This window comes from Haliaeetus leucocephalus, unplaced genomic scaffold (genome assembly GCF_000737465.1).
Source record: "Haliaeetus leucocephalus isolate CR32 unplaced genomic scaffold, Haliaeetus_leucocephalus-4.0 Scaffold140, whole genome shotgun sequence".
NCBI classification, from domain to species: domain Eukaryota; kingdom Metazoa; phylum Chordata; class Aves; order Accipitriformes; family Accipitridae; genus Haliaeetus; species Haliaeetus leucocephalus.
In genome coordinates this window covers 12,691,447-12,710,244 of record NW_010972576.1, presented here as the reverse complement: position 1 = coordinate 12,710,244, position 18,798 = coordinate 12,691,447, and the positions used below count along the sequence as shown (strand labels likewise).

The window sequence follows — 18,798 nt, the reverse complement described above, 5'->3', positions numbered from 1 at the left end:
TGGGGGGGGTGACACATATAAAATTAGATTTGTTTTGCAGTCTTTCCATCTCAGACCATAGAGACAGTGCAAAGAGAATAGCATCTAGGGCAGAAGAGACAGCTGAGAACTTACCTTGCCTAGGAACTTTGCAGAGTATGGAGAAAGCTGTAGTGGAAGGGTGCTGATTACTAACACATAAGCTACACTGTTATTAATACTCTTCAGGACTGTGAGGTAACAACCCGATTTAGCACCCATCTTCAGATGTTCTAACTACCCACAAGCTGCTCCTGAGTCCAGGCATCAGTTAGACCTAGGATTGAGATGGCCCGCTGTCCTAAGGGACCAATAGAATTTAGTTGCGCTGGTGCACAACAGCCTGATGCCATGTAATCATTGTAATTAAGCACATCACTAAATTTTTAGACTTCAGTAAAGTGACAGCTCTTGTTAATACTGAGGAGACAAGAAGGTACAAATGCATGGAGGAACAAGTTAACAGCAGTGAACAGTTTAGGGAAAAAAAGGAATGGAAAAGCATGAAGAACATACACAAAAGTGTTTTCATCACTATCTCCAAAAGCAGAAATACAAGGGACAAAGGATAAGCACTAAAAACAATTAAAAGCACAGAAGATGATGATCCATATGAAGAGAGGTGGGAAATCTTATGAGTGCATAGTCCTGAAGAAAGGCATAAAAAAATTGGTCCAAAGGAAAAAATAATCCAAGTATACTTAATAACCCCTTAACAAGCCATTTTAAAAACACGGGAAAAATCTTTTTCCCAGATGCGTAATCTGTCAAAACCCCTGCCACAGATATCACAAAAGCTAAGAGCTTAATAGGATTCGACAAAGAATATCATAAATACAGACACTGCAAACAGTCACCATTATCTTTAAGCAAAGGTAAATAATGGTAAGACGTGCACATTTTCATTCCTCAGAGCTTAAATCAACAGCCAGGTGACAGCAAATCTTGCACTTGGATTACTTTCACTCTGCCACAAAGAGCAGTGCAGAGGTCTTCTAGCAAGCACTGATCTGAGCTGGCCTGCCTGATGGCCAGGGCACACCAGTACAGAAAAAACAGGGCGAGAGCAGTTCTCAGCCATGTGTATGGAGGAGGGTTTACACACCGAAGTACCAGGCAGCAACACTACTCCCAGTTCTAGATCTAGTTCAGTCAATTGAACTTGTCTGATCCCAGCCATAGTCTATGCATCCCTGGTAAAGATGTACACACTGAGACCGAGGCCTTCAACAGCTATTCATTAATTCAGCTTTGTACTCGTCTCTGAAGTTGCTGATATTGACCACTGCCAAAGAAAAGATCATTTGAGCACCTATTAGTCACTTGACATTACAATGTGAGTAAAATCCCAAGGGCAGATGCAATAAATATTTTTGTGAATGCACAGACCTAAGCAAAGAACCATCATCTATCTTCTCAGAAACTGTTTATCTTTGCAGAAAAGTTTGCAATTTCCTGCACAAGTCAACTATCTCTGGGCCCAGTTCCTTCCTATATACACACACATTGTATAGACCCACTGCTTTCATTCCACTAGAAAGCTGCCAAGGAACTTCAGTATAAAGCTACATATCAGACACAGTCAGAAACTGCAAACATTACCTCCTGAAACCAGACCAGACAACTGTAATTAGCTCCAAAACTTAAAGTCTGAGAGATGCTCAAAAGAGATATACTGAGGAAAAGGTTAATTAATACTGAACAGCAAGAAATGTCAGAACAGGAGATGGCTGGGAAGGAGGAGTCTAAAACTTCGTTTTGAAAGCACTGATCCGTATCGCCAGACTGTATGTAGACACATTCTGGACAGGTTTGAAAGCCTTACAGTATGCTTAAGCTTATCTGCTCAAGCACAAGGCAGCAGGGACATCCAGCTAGGCCATTCTGACTCATCTGGGGTCTCTCTACCCCTGAGTTCAAAAGAATACTCTTGGTTGTTCATCTGCATCCCAAACCAGGTTGACTTCTGAGTAAAACTCCTGAACTGCAGGATGTCTTTCTCAAGCACAAGCTCCCATACCAGTAAAATGGCACCTCACGGGTAACAAAAACAGAAACACAATGTTCTGCTTAGCAGACAAAATCATGACAAAATAGCAAGAACTGAGAGGAGGTAAGAGACCTAGAGACTACAAAGAAGCAGTAGTAAATAGCTTTCAAAGGAAAACACACAGCCATCTACCTGAAACCTGTGCACAACTTACACTGCTTTTCCAAAGTGGCCCATGCATCTGTCTTTCTAAAGCTATTTCTTGGTTTCATTTGCGCAGTCTGGCAAAGTAAAACTTTGGGTTAAACTAAAGCATGTGCACAGACTTTGCCATTTCAGTACCTCTCACCCTCAGGAGAGGGGTTTTTCTTACATTCCAGAAGTGCTAATTTTTACATTAATGCTTCTTCGTAGTTTCCATGGATGTGCAAACACATACAAACTGGATAGTTTTAGTTCTTCCAGTACAGACTTATTACTTGGGTTGGTACAAGGGGAAGGGAACTTCTGCTCTTACAGCTTTTGTGTGTCACACAGGAAATGATGCCATCCACAAAACCGGGTCCTACTCAGTAATTATTTTTCACTCAGATTTATCTAAAGAGATATATACATTGTCACATTAAGGCATTTTGAAAGAGATTAAACATAAACCCATAGTTTTGTACAGCTTCTGAGATTTGTAAACTCAGGAAACAGAGAAACAAGTGTATGTCAGCTCTTCAATCTTACCATGAAGTAGTGATGGTAGGTTCACAGGTGCCAGTGGCAGCTTTTAGACGTTCCAAAGCTGCTTCCCTGAGAAAATGAAGCCAGACTAAGAGTACAACAGTTTCATCACACTTCAATGACAAATGCATCATCAAACTAAAACTGTTGGACCAAGCTGAAGAGAGATAATTTCTTCAGAAAATCTGAATTATCACTTTTTTTCTCTTCCAAATGGTATTAATATAGCTAAGAAAACTCTTTTAATAATCATACAAAGTTTTCATTTTTAGATTACCTGGTTGAATAATTCCATTAATAACAGAGAGATATTCCTCAGGTTCCTGATCAGCAGAAATCTCTTCGCTGCCTCTATCTAAGGTCAGTATCTCATAAAGAATATCCGAATTCTCCACCCCACAAAGTAGGATCACCACATCATCTGGAGGTTTTAGAACTTGCTCCAGAAAATAACTTCTCTTTTGATTCAGGCAGTTAAGAAGTCCACACGATAGTATCAGCAGTTTACATTTATAATAGGGTAAAGAGAGTAGCTCCTGGCGCTTGAAAGACGAAGTCTCCAGATTGTAGAGTAAGATTCCTCCTTCGTTCACTATGTGTCCAAAAAGACATTTTAAATACAGAGCCCACTCTTCTGCTTCTTGTTCATATATCACAAGAATATCCTTGGTATTTTCTAGAGAGAAGAAAACATTAAAAAAATAATTTCAAATGCATTTTGAATCCATTATAAATATCAGAAGACACATTGTTAGTTTCCCCCCACTTAAGAATTTGAGGTGCTGAAGAAACAGGACAGGTCATCACGTTGACATGACAACCACCTGCTTATTTCTAGACCAAGGCAGAAAGATCATCCACAGAAATGCTGGTAAAATAGCTCAGAATATTTTATGTTTAGAATAGCTTCAACTAGTATTTCAGAATAAATACTGAAATTGCAGTGTAGAAAGCAGAGCGCATTCACACATTCTGCTCACTCCTGGATTCTTGACAAATAGGTGATACTACTAAAAATGCAACAGTTAGCTTTAATGGCAGAAGTAAAGAATATATATTTGAACACTAGACATGATCTGACTTCATTAGAAAAAGGATTGGTATGTTCAGGATATTTTGGCAGCATGGTATTAGGATAGTCGTTAGTGATCTTTCTTTACTGTCCTTATTCTAACAAAATTACTTATGAACATGACAAAAATAAATCTAGAACTACATTTAGTTAGTTCTGCTTTCCCTTTAAGATTTTTTAAGATGTAAAACATGATGCTAGTAAGAAGACTAACACTCTTCCACAGTGTTACTAGGGTGACAATATGAAACAGAGGCAACAGGCACAAGCTGAAACACAGGAGGCTCCCTTCGAGCATCAGGAAACGTTTTTTTTACTGTGAGCACTGGCACAAGTTGCCAGGGCAGTTGTGGAATCTCCCTCCTTGGAGCTACTCAAAAGGTGCCTGGACATGGTCCTGGCTCTAGGTGGCCCGGCTTGAACAGGGCGGTCGTACAAGATGGCCTTCAGATGTCCGTTCCAACCTCAAACATTTTGTGATTCTGTGAAACCATAAAACCCCGTGATTTGCTGACCAATACAATATCCATTAAAATGTCAGGGTAGCTTAATACCCCTTGAGTAGTTCACAATCACAGCCTTGTGGAGCAACAATAAGAGACTCAGGAATAGATACACCTGCTGCACTTTACCTCCACTGAACTTCACTGTGTCTCCCAGGTTCCTGATGGGTCAGGCAACCTGACTGACACTTGTCTGCAGTGCACCAGAGCTTCTTTGCAGGTGAGTGTCTAAGCTGCTGCTTCGTGAATATCAAGAGATATGGAAATGGGCATACACAGAGTTAAAATGTTTCTTGGGCAAACAATAGATCTGGATAGTGGGATGCACTGTTAGAAGCATAGTAGAGATGTAGCTAAGGAGAATAAAAAAACTTGTCAAGGATCCCACGTAAGCCCTTGTACAAAAGAAGAAACTGAACCTAGATCTCCACTCCAGGATTACTGCTTTAATTACTGGACTTCCTTTCTTTTTAGAAGAAATTATTTCTAAATTCTGTTCATTCATTCTTTATTCAAGAGGTATTTCAAACAAAGTTTACCCATGTGAAAGCTGACTGAAACTTGTAGAATAGGGACACTATAGCTTAGTCTCTTGAGTTCATTGTATGTCTATAAACTGCTTGGAGGACAGCTGCCATCTTTTAAACACTTGTGAATACTCATCCTTTCAAAAAGTTTTCTGTCATAGGAAATCATATAGGGCCATGCTCAATATGGTAGTGGGTGATGATATTTCAAGATGACTGACCCTGACCATACAGCAGGGTAATATTTGTCAAAATGTATTTGGAAAGGTGACTGCTACATTTTCTATGGTAAAAGCCTTCTGAAAAATGCCTCTTTCTGCTGAAATGCTGAAGTTTAATTGTAAAAATAAATAGTAATTTATTTCTCATTTAACTCAGGGCAAAGTTATGTGTTTTATGACACTAGGATAAGAAACCTACTTGTTGCAATGCTGCGATGTTATTTGTTTTCAGAATCTCATTTGTTTTTTCCATTACTCTCACACCAAAAAAAGTAGAAACAGAAAGCTATGAAGCTTGCTGCACAGTTTGAAAAGAAAAAATTGTATTAACAGAGCTATAAGGCCAGAAGCTCTTTCAGTCTGACCACACCGTTTCATATCACAGGAAATGGAATCACCAAGCACCTTCTATTTTCAGTCCCCATTTTCTAAAAGCACTGTAGTGGTCCTTTAAAAGTACAGATTTAAAGAGGATGCTTAATCCATGAAGAAGATTTAAGAATTCATTCTTTGTTTGAATTTCCTTAGTTTCAACTTCCAGCCACAGAATATAATTTTATCTATTTCTGCAAGCTAAAAGAAGTATCTGCTCTCAGAAATCTGTACCCTAAGGTCTTCAGACTCTCATGAAGTGACTCTTAGCCTTGCCTTCCCACACTTTGTAAGCAGGGATTATTACTCTTCCTTCTACAAGAAAGGCTTTGCAGAACTACTCTTTCTTACTTTTCTTTATTCCTTACTATTCTTTCTGCACTTTTGTGAACTCTCCTGCCTTTTCAAAATACTTTTTGAGGAACCCAAAACTGTATACAGGGTAGGAGCTCCTTGATACAGTGTATGGGAAGAATAAAATAATCTTACTTGAGATTCCCTTGGATATGCACGGAAGATTCACATTCAGTCTTTAAGTTAAAAGGTCTCATTTTAAGTTCATGCTCAGCTGCGTTTACTTCTATTATAATGGACTTGGGCAAGGACATAGCTAAGTGGAATTGCAGGGAGGGATAAAAAAGCATGTTTAAATTGAATAGTAAAAACATTTTTTTATAGATTCACAGAATCTTGGTGTCATGATTGTGCAGAAGAGGGGTCTGCTGGTGTCCTCCACAGCACCCACTTGGCCAAGAGCCTGAAGTTTCCTCTCCATGTAGAAGGAGAGCACTGGTGAGGAATGGTACACAACTGCACCTCATCCCTGTGCAGACTGGAAGCACCCAAAAGGCATTCCTATATCGCAGAGCAGGAAAGAACTGCTGGACTCAACCATTCAAGCACAGTTGAAGAGCTCCCTGCATGCTGAGCATGGAGGAGTAAGTCCTTCGGTAGAAATATTCTTAAAGAGCTGACATTATATAATAATCTTAATAAAAATATACATAAGGTATAAAGTTCATCCCTGTGCAAATGGACAGTACAAGGCTTGAGTACTCAAATTCTAAAGATAAAAGTGACAAAGTTGCATTAAAATAATAAAAGAAGATGAAGTAATTCTATTTCCATACAGTATATCCGCACTTAAGTCTGCAGCTTTGATCTTAGCTAAGTGTGAATGAGAACAGGGTTTTAAGATTTTTGTTGAAGGCTTGACAGCATTTCTTTTTAACTATATTGATTTTTATATATGGGAAAGAAAGCTTTATTTGTATAAGAAAAGGGAGTGAAATATATCTAACACCACACTTGATGGAAGAAAGGCTCTGCAACATGCATGTCACAAAACTTTAATTTAATATGGCTGCCATATTTAATTTGTCTTTTCTATCTATATACAGAGGGAAGAGTCATACTGTTGAAAGGCTCATACAAGCAAGGTATTTCATGCTGCAGATAGGTGCAATGTTTATTGATTTGAAGAAAGGAGCTAGTGCTATCAAGTTACCTGTGGGAAACCAAATGTGGGTTTGTTTTGAATTATATGCTTGTATTTTTTTTCTGGCATTGATCTGCCTTCTAGATTGAGAGTTAGCTTTGATATTACACTGGAATGCAAGACTTACATCTTACTTCCCCCAAATTGTATTAAAAGGTGAAATATCACTATTTTGAAATGCTTGCCTGACTTTAAATGTAGAGTCAAAGTTCACCCTAGGAATAGTTATGAAGTTCCCTATCTAAAATCTACTCCATATGCCTTTAGCTTTTTCCTGTTACACAATGTTTTTGCCTTCAGAAATTTTACTAAGGTGTAGATGCTTGAATGCAGCTTACTCGAAAATTAAAGCCCACCCAAAACTCTGCCTTCAAAACAGTATCATTTTAACCTGAAACTACAAAAGCTGAAATCTACCTTTAATACAACTCTACCCAATATTGAGTACACAGTAACAATGCTTAATTTTTCAACTAGAGTTTTTTCCCCTTCATTATTTTCATCTCTCACTGAATATTTCTTTGAAGTTACTGCACTTGGAATATAATGTAAGTTGAGATAAATTTTGTTCCCTTGAAAATTAATGTAATAGAAACTATCATATCCTGACAAAATTAAGCCATGCTTCAACTACTGCTACTTGGAAACTGACTCAAAGGTAGAAATAAAATGTATTATTAGTTTAGCAATGAGAAACAGTAAGAGAATTTATGCAGTCATCCATAACCTGAAAGGGTTCTTCTGACAAGCAAAACTATTCTCTAGTTACTGGTATGTGGTTGCCCAAAATGGCGTATCTCATGAAACACGCCATCTGAAGCCTTCTTTGAAAAGACCTGCTGAATCTTATGAGAACCAAACCGAGATGAGAGCATCTTTGCAGACTACTGTGACCAAGCAGGAATCAAGAACTTGTATACATAAGGCAAAAGAACATCTTTTCTATGACAACAATTAAAAGATATAGTATGGAGAAAAAAAAAAGCAAGTATATTAGTGAAAGGAAACCTCAAGAAATCTGTAATGCTCTAAACACATCAGGAAGGCAAAGGAAACAAATCAAAGATTGGGGGCTGGTAGCTACTCTTAAACAGGCACCTCAGTTCATGAATCTTGCAATCTTGTAAAAGATAGTTTCTGTGTGTTTACAAGTGAGCAAGAAGTACTTGGTAACACTCATCTTTGATAATGACACTGCTAGATTCAGAAAAGCAAGTCCTCTGCACAGATGCCAACTTATTCCCCTCTTTTTAAAGGCTTAATGTTTGTAGATGATGTGCTTTACTTCTAGGTATCTGCATTTTACTACAGTTGTTTCCAGCAAATCAGCATTAATATACTTTGTTTTACTTAAATAAGGCTGATTTCAATTAGGCTAGGGTTTAAAAATTGGCTCTACAGTCCCACTGCCTTAGGATGCTTTGGTAAAAAACAGTGACACTTGAACACCAATGTTTACCCAAGTTTTAACCAAAAGATACATATTTCTTGGGGTCATCCACAGCCTTCTCCAGTTAGGGTACTGGAGCACAACAATGCCATTCCCTGTCGTTCTCTCAGTTGCCCAGGAATTCCTATAACCACACAACAAGCTTGCCACAGTCAACCGTAATAAGTAATCCAAGTCTGTTTACAATCCTTGCCTCAATCACATTAGCTTTTGATATTTGTGTGAAAAAAATCTCCCTTTCAAATTGTTCTCAAACACTATGTTGTGAAAGGAGAGGATCAATTGCTAGAGAAAGAAGAAAATTAATCCCTTTTATTTCTTCCTGTCACAGATGTCCTCACTTGGGGAAGGGAAGGTTGTTTAATTTTTTTTTAAATGGCAGTCTTAAAAGGAAACACATTTGAGAAAGAAGCGTATGAACTCTGTCAGTATGTAATGAGCTACTGTCCATCAGCAAAAATTTGTTAAAATAAACAGAGTTGCTGAATATCTCAAAGGATAAGTGGAAAAGCACAGAATGGAAGTTCTTGCTCACTTTCTCGCAATATACAGATGAAAAATTGGGGCAACATAAGCAATACAGAATGACATCCATTGCATCTTTAATTCTTTTGTGAATAGCAGCCTACACTCTCCAGGATAACAATGAGTATCTTCCCATGCTAAAAACTTAACACAAAAAGAAGTAGTAGATTTTTTTCAGGCAAGAGCCAGGTAGGGAAATTCAAGACTTTAGAAGTCGACCACACTCATCTGATTAGACTTTTATGTATCTTAAGAATCTAGTTTCACTGTCCAAATCAAATGTCACCCAAGGTGAATGCATAACATTCTCCCATGAGTTCTCATCCCACATGCTGCCTTCATCTAGAGAGTCTTAAGTCCATGGTTTCTAAAACTGCTGGGGTTTGAAAAATGTTTTCTCTCTGAGGTATCTCCTCTGCTCTCCCTTTCCCCCGTATTCCTTTCACCCTGTAGGATAAAACTATGGGTATAGTCAAGGGTCATGACAGTGACAAAAAATGGAGCATGAGAAACATAAGCAAGCGTAAGAGACCCAGGCTCCCCTCTTTGCTTGGAGATTTGCAAAACCTTTCTTCTAATCTCAATAAGATTCATTTCCATTTCAGCTGTATGTAGGATGCGAACAGCAAGCATACATACCAGTTCAAACAAGACTCCAGAAACAAACACCTTTAGTCTCTTGGCCCCTTTGCAATCTTTTCACAAAGATTCAGCCATTCATCTTTTCATATTGCTTGCCCTGATCACTTACAATGATATAATAAGGAACTATGGAAAAAGTTTCACTAGCACTTCAAACAACCCTTGCAATTTAACATTTGGAAACAGTATGAGAACATTTAATTCAGCACTACTCAGTGGCCTTAGCATAACGAACTGCCCCTCACCCATCCAGAAGGCATTGATTTTCCCAGTCAGCGCACCTGACACGCATCCAGTAAATGTATCTCAAAATGCATCTCTAGCTCTTGGTTGCTGGAATTCTGCAAGGCAAATCCCCTGAAGCAAGCCAAAATGGATTCATCGTGGGAAGGACAGCAGAAAGCACTTACAACTACTTGCAGATAATGGAAAATGTTTTCAAGTAAGTCATGTTGCTTCTCAGAGACGTTCCACTAATGGAAATGAAAATTATAAAAGCCTGCTTGTAAACTTTAGAGTGAGATCACGAAGTAGCTAAATTGCTGCAGTGCTGTGGCACACCTGTTTCAATTAAAGCAATTATCCTAAAGCATGGGACATTCCTGCCATCACTGTATCAGCCAGCAGAGCAGCTGCACTTCTATTCTCAAATGCCTATTTAACTAGCACGTAATAAGAACATTGTCATTGTTTATGTACCTTCTGTCACTAATTGCTAAGCTGTGTGTGAAAACAAATACTTGCTCTATCTGTATAAAATCAAGCCTCACGTCTTCATCATTCTTCTCACTAAGCTCAGTGAGGTCTGGAGTGGACGAAATGAGGTTCTACAGAGAGGAACAATTTTCCTACAAATGGGATGAGTTTAGGTTTGATCTTGTGGGCTTTCTCTGTAAAGAAATTTCATTGACCTTTCCTACAGTGACAATGGGAACACAGAGCCAAATAACTTCCTGGGGTACCTTTCCACAGCATGGACCTGACCCAGGTAGATTAGAAAGATATCTGACAAAGCTAACAGTATGCCCAAAAGGCTGTTTCTCCTGAAGAGTGATATGGCCTTATTCCCTGGTTTGGCCTCTCTCACATATCTGTCCTGTGAATACATATGCAAGGGTAACGATTATCACAGTATCTTCGCTTGTGGAGGCCTTATCCATCCACAGCTGAATACCTACTGATGGACAGGGGCTCTCATTTCTACTGAACAAGACTAAACATGAACAGGGGATATAGAGGTCAGAACTCAGTTCTCTATTTCAAGGTACACCTCCTATACCTCTATAAACATGAAACATTTAAAAAAATTTCAATTTCAAAATGTCACTGTTAGGGTAGACCAAAGTATCCTTTTATTTATTTTAATTTTTTTTTAGTGTCAGTGTTTCTCTTACCAGGATCTCTCTAGATATGCCCATCCTGACTTACCCCAGGGATTTTGGGTTTTTATGACCACATTTAAACTCTGCTCGTTTAAATTCAACTTTGCTTTTTCTTCTGCCTTCTGTTGCTTTTTTCTCTGCCACCTTTGATTCCATTGTTAATTCAGTTTCTCACAAATTCTTATCTCTAATTCCTTTAAAATAAGAAACAGAATGGAAAACATGTTCTGCAGATATTAATTAGTGCTAGGGCAAACAGTCTCATGAAATCCAGTACATTTACCTCCATCACAAGAGAACATACCTCAGAAAATGGTGCGTATACAACAAACGAGAAAGCACTGATCTTGCAAGCAATAACATTTTGGGCAAGTTGCTGTGGTTCCAACTGCTGTGATCTGGGGAGGTCACACAGTAGCACTGCTGCATCAAACACAAGGAAGATGTCTTACACATTAAGTAGTGTAATTTGTACACCAGGGACTTGGCAGACACTGATCATCAGACAATCACCGTTATATGACAATGTTTTTCAATAAATAGCACCACTTACTGCAATTTCTGCTCAGAGATTTCTGTGTTCCCTGCATTTGTAACATGGTCAAATAATACACTGAATTAACCATAGATGACATCCCAACAGTTCCTAAGTTACAGATTATCATTGACACAAGAAATCTGTCTGGTGGAACTCTCTTAGAGCAGTCACAGAATCACAGAATGGTTTGGGTTGGAAGGGACCTTTAAAGATCATCTAGTCCAACCCCCTGCCATGGGCAGGGACACCTTCCACTAGAACAGGCTGCTCAAAGCCCCATCCAACCTGATTTGGAACACTTCCAATAATGGGGCATCCACAACTTCTCTGGGCGACTTGTTCCAGTGTCTCAGCCATACTTCCTTAGGTTTCTAAAACTATTATGTTTCCTTTGCCACAAGTCTGCAGAGTATCCGGGGAGGGCTTCTGACATCCCATAAATCATATGGCTTGATCATCTCCTGCTTTTGCAGACTGGTTTTAAATCCTTTTTTTACGCATCTCATTTACTTGAGCATTCATCCATAAATTAAAGGCAGTGTGAAAAGCAGTTTCTATTTGATGTATAACATGTCCAAGCTATGAGGCTGTAGAAGAAAGTGTCCTCTGGTTTCAGCTCATTTCTTTTGTCCCTTTCTGACAAATATGTGACAGTCACCAAAAAAACCCCAAACAGTAACAACAACAACAACAAACCCTCAAGACAAATCTGTAATCAGTGTTGGACAAACACTTTATATTTTTGTGTTGGCCTTTTTAATGGCATTCATGCTAATGATGCACGCAGAAGGAAGTAAATGAAGTAGAAAATCATTACATAAATATGTGTAGTTTCATAAAATGAGCAATGACAGAGCTAACAGTGAGTTGAAACCAAGCTAAATAAAACATTCAGCAACAACCTCAGTAGAAAGCTGACTTCTCTATGTTAAACCCACCTCAGCTTCCTCTCTACTGCCTTAAGACAAAGATTCTTGATACTAGCTATATAACAAACTACTTTTATTTCTGCTCATCAGACAGAAAGAAATCGAGTTAGTCACATGAGCGCAAGCCTGCCTTCGCACAATTCACCCATAGGATTGCAAAATCAACCGAAATGCCCAAATACCATTAAAGCTTACATGAGATTCAAAAGACATCTTTTCCAGCAAGCATATCTTCTCAGTATACGTTTAACACATGCAATTATCTTTCCCCTCTGCAAAATATAAATTCTCTAATTATTACCAGTCCTAAAATAGGACCAAATTGGAGAGTTACCTAGGTATCAATTTGGGGTCCTCCTCTAGTGGATAACCCTCACAGAATGGTTTAATATAACTACTACTGCCTTTGACCAAACGGGTTGCTTCCTGGAAATGAACCAGTTGGAAGTTCTGTATGTTCAGGTTCTTGCAAACAGATTTACCATACTATACATACATACCTACCATACTTTACTGTCGTTGCCATATATTCTCATTGTTGGATAGAAACAGGCAAACTTTGTCTACATAATTATGTAAACTGGAAGAAAAGTATCTCACCGGTACTTTTAGCTTTTCAAGTACACTATCTTCCATTTCTAGTTAGAAAGGCACAGAATAGAAAGTGAAAACAAATCCTTCTTGAACCATTTCTGAGACCAAATTAAACCTTATCCCACTACAGTCAGAGAACCTGTATAGTTCAAATACAGTAAAACTCAGAAGCTTGACAGGGTGTTGTGGGTTTGTGTGGCAGGGTTTTGGTAGCAGGGGTGCTCCATGGGTGGCTCCTGTGAGAAGCTGCCAGAAGCTTCCCCTGCTCCAAGTCGGACCCACCTCTGGCCCAGGCCGAGCCCATCAGCGACGGTGGTAGCACCTCTGGGAGAACAGATTTAAGAAGGGGAACCTGCAGCGGAGAGGGAAGTGGGATGTGAGAGGAACCCCTCTGCAGACCCCGAGGTCAGTGCAGAAGGAGGGGAGGAGGTGCGCCGGAGGAGGGGCTGCCCCTGCAGCCCATGGTGAGACAGCAGGCTGTGTCCCCCCAGCCCATGGAGGGGAGCAGGGGAGCAGATGCCCACCTGCAGCCCGGGGAGGACCCCACGCCGGAGCAGGTGATGCCCCAAAGATGGCCGTGACTCCATGGGAAAGCCCATGCTGGAGCAGTCTGTGACTGAAGATCGGCCCACGGAAAGGACCCATGCCAGAGCAGTTCGTGAAGAACTGCAGCCCATAGGAAGGACTCACATTGGAGAAGTTCATGTGAAGGACTGTCTCCCATGGGAGGGACCCCACGGTGGAGCAGGGGAAGAGTGAGGAGTCCTGCCCCTGAGGTGGAAGGAGCGGCAGAGACAAGGTGTGATGAACTGACCCCAACCCCCATTCCCCGTCCCTCTGTGCCACTGGGGGACAAGGTAGAGAAAATGGGGAGTGGACTTGAGCCGGGAAGGAGGGAACAGTGGGGGGAAGTATCTTGTTTTGATTTGTAGTAAATTAAATTGATTTTGTTTCTTCCCCAAGTTGAGTCTGCCTTTTGCCTGTGACCGTTAAGTGGTGAGTGATCTCTCCCTGTCCTTGTCTCAGCCCATGAGCTTTTCTTTATATTTTCTCCTCCTCATCCCACCGGGGCCAGACAGGGTGAGGAGTGAGCAAGTGGCTTCATGGTGCTCTGTTACCAGCTGGGCTTAAACCATGACAGGGGGATAGGACAGGACCTAGGAATTATGAAACATCTTGCTTTTTACATTATCAAGCCCCTCATTGTTTGACCAAATCTATATAACCAAATTTTTAATTTCCTCTTGATTATCCAGAAAAAGAAGAATCTTAAAAGAAAACAGACTGATGCTGTCATAGGTCTATCACCAACTTCTTTGTACATACATTTTGTTAGTGTCTCATCTAAGACTCCTCAAGATACCACAGTTTAACATGCTACCACATGCCAGCTGCAATAACCGATTGCATTTGGTATAGATATGAAATAAAATGTGCAGTCTTACACTTCCTCCTCTGAAGTTTAGACCACCCATGTTCCATCTTCCATTTACTGCAGATTACTGCTATAACTGCACAAATATCTTTAAAAAAATCTCACTGCTACCAGAAGGGGCAGTCCTACACACCTCTACTATACAGTTGTTTATACCCATCCTGGCAACTTATTTTTTTATTCACCACTTTCATCAACTCCCCAGCCTGCTTTGCCTTGCAGTTGCCTGAAGACTTCTGTTGACAAAAGGGAAGATGAGGGATGGGATAAATTCACGCCTCTGAAGTTAATAGGAGGGGAAGGTTGCCACTTGCAGCAACAGCTTAGAGTGAGTTAACATTAATATACAGTCAAGACCGTAAGTATACTTTTAAAACAAATCATCTGATTGTTCTCACTTACCAGGCTTTGTTCCACCTTACTGACTGGCCCTGGAGCACATAAACTGCATCCCTTTCAGATGAAAGTAAAGCAGAACATGTGCTTCAGAATCACACCTAATGTGTGCCACCTGCTAATGCCATAGGACCAGACTAGAGCAAGTTCAAAATAAGCTCCCTTCCATGTACCCTGCATGGCTCTCAGGTCCTTAGCACCTACTGCTCGCCGCTACAAATCCCCTTCTGTACAGAGCACTATTTACTGGTATGGAAGTGGCCTTAAAGCATCTGGGAAACGAGTCCTGAGAGAGCTCACTGACTTGGCCACAGCCACTCAATGCTAAACCGTAGTAACACGAGCATGCACCTGAGCTCCCACTCACTCTCACACACTTGTACCAAAGCAGGTTACTCAAGCGACGCTTTTGAACATAGCCACTTTCACTGAATCCATAGCTGGTACAGACTGCAATGCGATATGTTCCTGTAGTATTTAATGCACTTGTAGGTACATGGATTGGCTAATTAGGACTACAACAAAATGAAACACTTATTAAATTTAATGCTTATTATGACATTAAAAATCAGTAACAAGACTTTAACAATATACTAAGAATGGAAATATCTGGAAAGAAAACAACATGTTCAAGAGTCATTTTCAAAAAATGACAGTTGCTTAAACCTCTTGTGAAACTTCATCAATCTGATCTTCCAGTAAAAAACATAAACCTAAAAAAAGAGAGGAATTTAAGTTTGGAAACACTCCTCTAAAGACTCCTACTGCTTTAATAAGACTTAGATTCTTAACTATCGTTTATCCAGTACTGAATTGTTTCAGGCAAGCCTTTTTTTTCCCCCTAGATTAGTGTCAAAACTTTGCTTTTTTCAGTGTACTAAGCAAAACAGACTGTTTTGGGGAGACCATGTACATTTCTGCAATTTAAATTTTACAATGCTCATCTGTGACATAATTGTGGTGAGATAAATAAAATAGTATAACTGACTTTTATAATATTTTAAATATGGTTAATGTTCAACCCTTGATTTCTGATAAGAAGGACTAGCTTTTCATGGAAGTCTCCAAAACATTAAATCCAACAAATGAGTTGCCACAGCTTCTGCCTTTTTATGATGTTATTTAAGGCATGTTTTAAAGAAGAGGTTGTGTACAAAATGAATAATAATGGTTATTATACATGTCATCCACCGTGAACAGTATGGACTTAACAGCATGTGGGAGTACAAAATTTATGGTATACACTATCTACTTGCAAGCTAAAATACAGGAATATGGATTGCCATTTTAATGAATTCTGTAAAGTTCAGTATTGAAATACAGGCTGCAAGTTTGCCAATGAAACAGGGCTGTTTTTAAACTCTCATAGAAAACCAACTGACAATAGCTTGGCAAGAGCACTACAAGAAAATGAAAATGAAACTGTCCTGAACGTACCCTGTAAGCAGAAAATACTTCTGTTTCCCAACTGATAAATGTAGGATCTGCCTTAAACTTTCACAGAAAATATCTTTTCTCCAATTCAATCATTACAGACTGTTTCATGCATTCAAGGCTGTCGTGGTTTAACCCCAGCCAGCAACTAAGCACCACACAGCTGCTCACTCACTCCCCCCCCCCCCGCAGGGGGATGAGGGAGAAAATCAGGAAAAAAAAGTAAAACTCGTGGGTTGAGATAAGAACGGTTTAATAGAAGAGAAAAGAAGAAACTAATAATGATAATGATAACACTAATAAAATGACAACAGTAATAATAAAAAGATTGGAATGTACAAATGATGTGCAGTGCAACTGCTCACCACCCGCTGATCGACACCCAGTTAGTCTCCGAGCGGCGATCTCCCCCTGCCCCCACTCCCCCCAGTTCCTATACTAGATGTGATGTCCCATGGTATGGAATACCCCTTTGGCCAGTTTGGGTCAGCTGCCCTGGCTGTGTCCTGTGCCAAATTCTTGTGCCCCTCCAGCTTTCTCGCAGGCTGGGCATGAGAAGCTGAAAAATCCTTGACTTTAGTCTAAACATTACTGAGCAACAACTGAAAACATCAGTGTTATCAACATTCTTCACATACTGAACTCAAAACATAGCACTGTACCAGCTACTAGGAAGACAGCTAACTCTATCCCAGCTGAAACCAGGACAAAGGCCAACTTAGATTTGGTCTCCTCTAGAATGGTTAATCTTGAACAGGGAACAGAATTAATAAGAGAGAGAAATAAATTTGGGAGTTTTGATGATAAGATTACGGTGTTACAAAACCGGAATGCAAGTCTGAAAATCTTAAAAAAGTTTTGATTAAAAACACTGGCAAAATCTCCTCTGATCGTGTGCGGCAACAAGGCTTCATTGATTAAATGGAGCTATGCTGACACACACAGGGTGGGGAATTAGCCTTACACTTTTACAGGGAGGAAGTATACAGCAATTGGAGATTCAGTGAAATGCTCTAGTAGCAGACATCTTGGGGGAAAAAGGTGTATTGAGTTTTCTGCATTTTTATTGGATTTTCTAGATAATACTGAACATCCTTTTCAAGCAAGACTTTCTATTCTTTGATTCAATCTTTATTAAATTTTCTGGTAATGTAGCCCTACCTTTTAAAAATACTGTTTAAAGATTCAGGTAAATTTGAAATGTAAATTATCTTTAGACATCAAAAGTAAGATTAAGCTGCTAGAAATTACTTTCTGGACATAGCTAAGATCATTTAGACATTCATAAAGATGTTGTGTGGTCTATCTGGTTTACTTAAAGGCCTTTACTGGTTTACTGTGGGAGGGCACGCAGGGAGGTCGCCTCTGTGAAGGAGGGGCATTCCACTGGCCGAGTGGAGAGGATTCAAGTCCACATAACCCAGCAACTGGGCACCGTTCTGTGACCATCTGTGCAGGCCAAGGGCACTCTTGCCACCTGACCCTCAAGGCAGAATGGTGGGCACTCCACTGAAAGCGAAGGCTGCAGCTCCGTCTGGGGGGGTCTGCACCATCTACCGCAGACGGTGGCCAATGCCTCCACCCAGACGGAGCTGCTGAAGGGAGAGCCTGCAGTAAGTGAGTGCTGAGACCTTTCCCCTCGGGCAGGGACAGGCAGGCAGCAGACCTGCCTGCAAAAGGTGTGCCCGGGTGGAGGACTGCCTGTAGCAAGTGGCTGAGCTGCAGGAGGCAGCGAGAAGGCGTCGTGACATCATGGAGGCTGAGAAGGAGTTAGACAGCTGGTTCCAAGTGCGGGCTGCAGTGGACCCACAGCCCACGGCCAAACAGCCAAAAACTCCCCCATCGGCACACACGGAAGGGAGGGAGGCCAATAATGCCAAGTATGGAAGCTTGCAATGGCAAGGACCAGCAGGAGGAAGAGACTTCCCCTGAAGCCTGAGGTGCCCTTGCAGAACCACTTCACAGCTCTGCAGACTGAAGAAGAAAGACCTGTCACATCAGGAGAGACTGGAGCTGAGTAAGGCAGCCCAGTCTGCTCCCTGTATGACAACCAGCGCAACTCAGAAAAGGCGACGGGTGATAGTAGTAGGTGACACTCTTCTGAGAGGTACAGAAGCTGAGCTGACACACTCTCTAGAGAGGCGTGCTGCTTACTGGGGGCTTGTATCAGGGATGTCACCAAGAGACCACAAGCCTCGGACGGTCCACCGACTATTCCCGGCTGCTGTTGTTTCATGTGGGCACCAGTGATACAACCAGGAGCAGTGTGAGGAGTATCAAGAAGGATTACAGAGCCCTGGGAGCGGCGGTAAGGGACTCTGGAGCACAGGTTGTTTTTCATCAGTCCTCCCAGTCAAAGGGAGGGGGTTTGAAAGAGCCAGTCAAACCTGGCAAATCAACAAATGGTTATGGGACTGGTGCCACAGCCAGGGGTTCGGCTACTTAGGCCATGGGACTCGCTTTAAGAAAAGTGGCCTACTGGTGGCTTGATGGGGTCCATCTGTCAGAGAAGGGGAAGAGCATCTTCGGTCACAGGCTTGCCA

At 40.7% G+C, this 18,798-nt stretch overlaps 1 protein-coding gene across 1 annotated transcript in view; it reads right to left on the bottom strand.

Moving 5' to 3' along the window:
- Positions 1-18,491, bottom strand: part of BANK1 (B-cell scaffold protein with ankyrin repeats 1) — a 148,249-nt gene extending 129,758 nt beyond the window's left edge. Inside the window, exons 1-2 of the mRNA XM_010561044.1 lie at positions 18,410-18,491; positions 3,015-3,413 (exon numbers count right to left, since the gene is read on the bottom strand). Of these exons, the coding sequence (XP_010559346.1) occupies positions 3,015-3,413; positions 18,410-18,491 (481 nt within the window). The remainder of the gene's footprint in view (positions 1-3,014; positions 3,414-18,409) is intronic.
- Between the last annotated feature and the right edge of the window lie 307 nt (positions 18,492-18,798).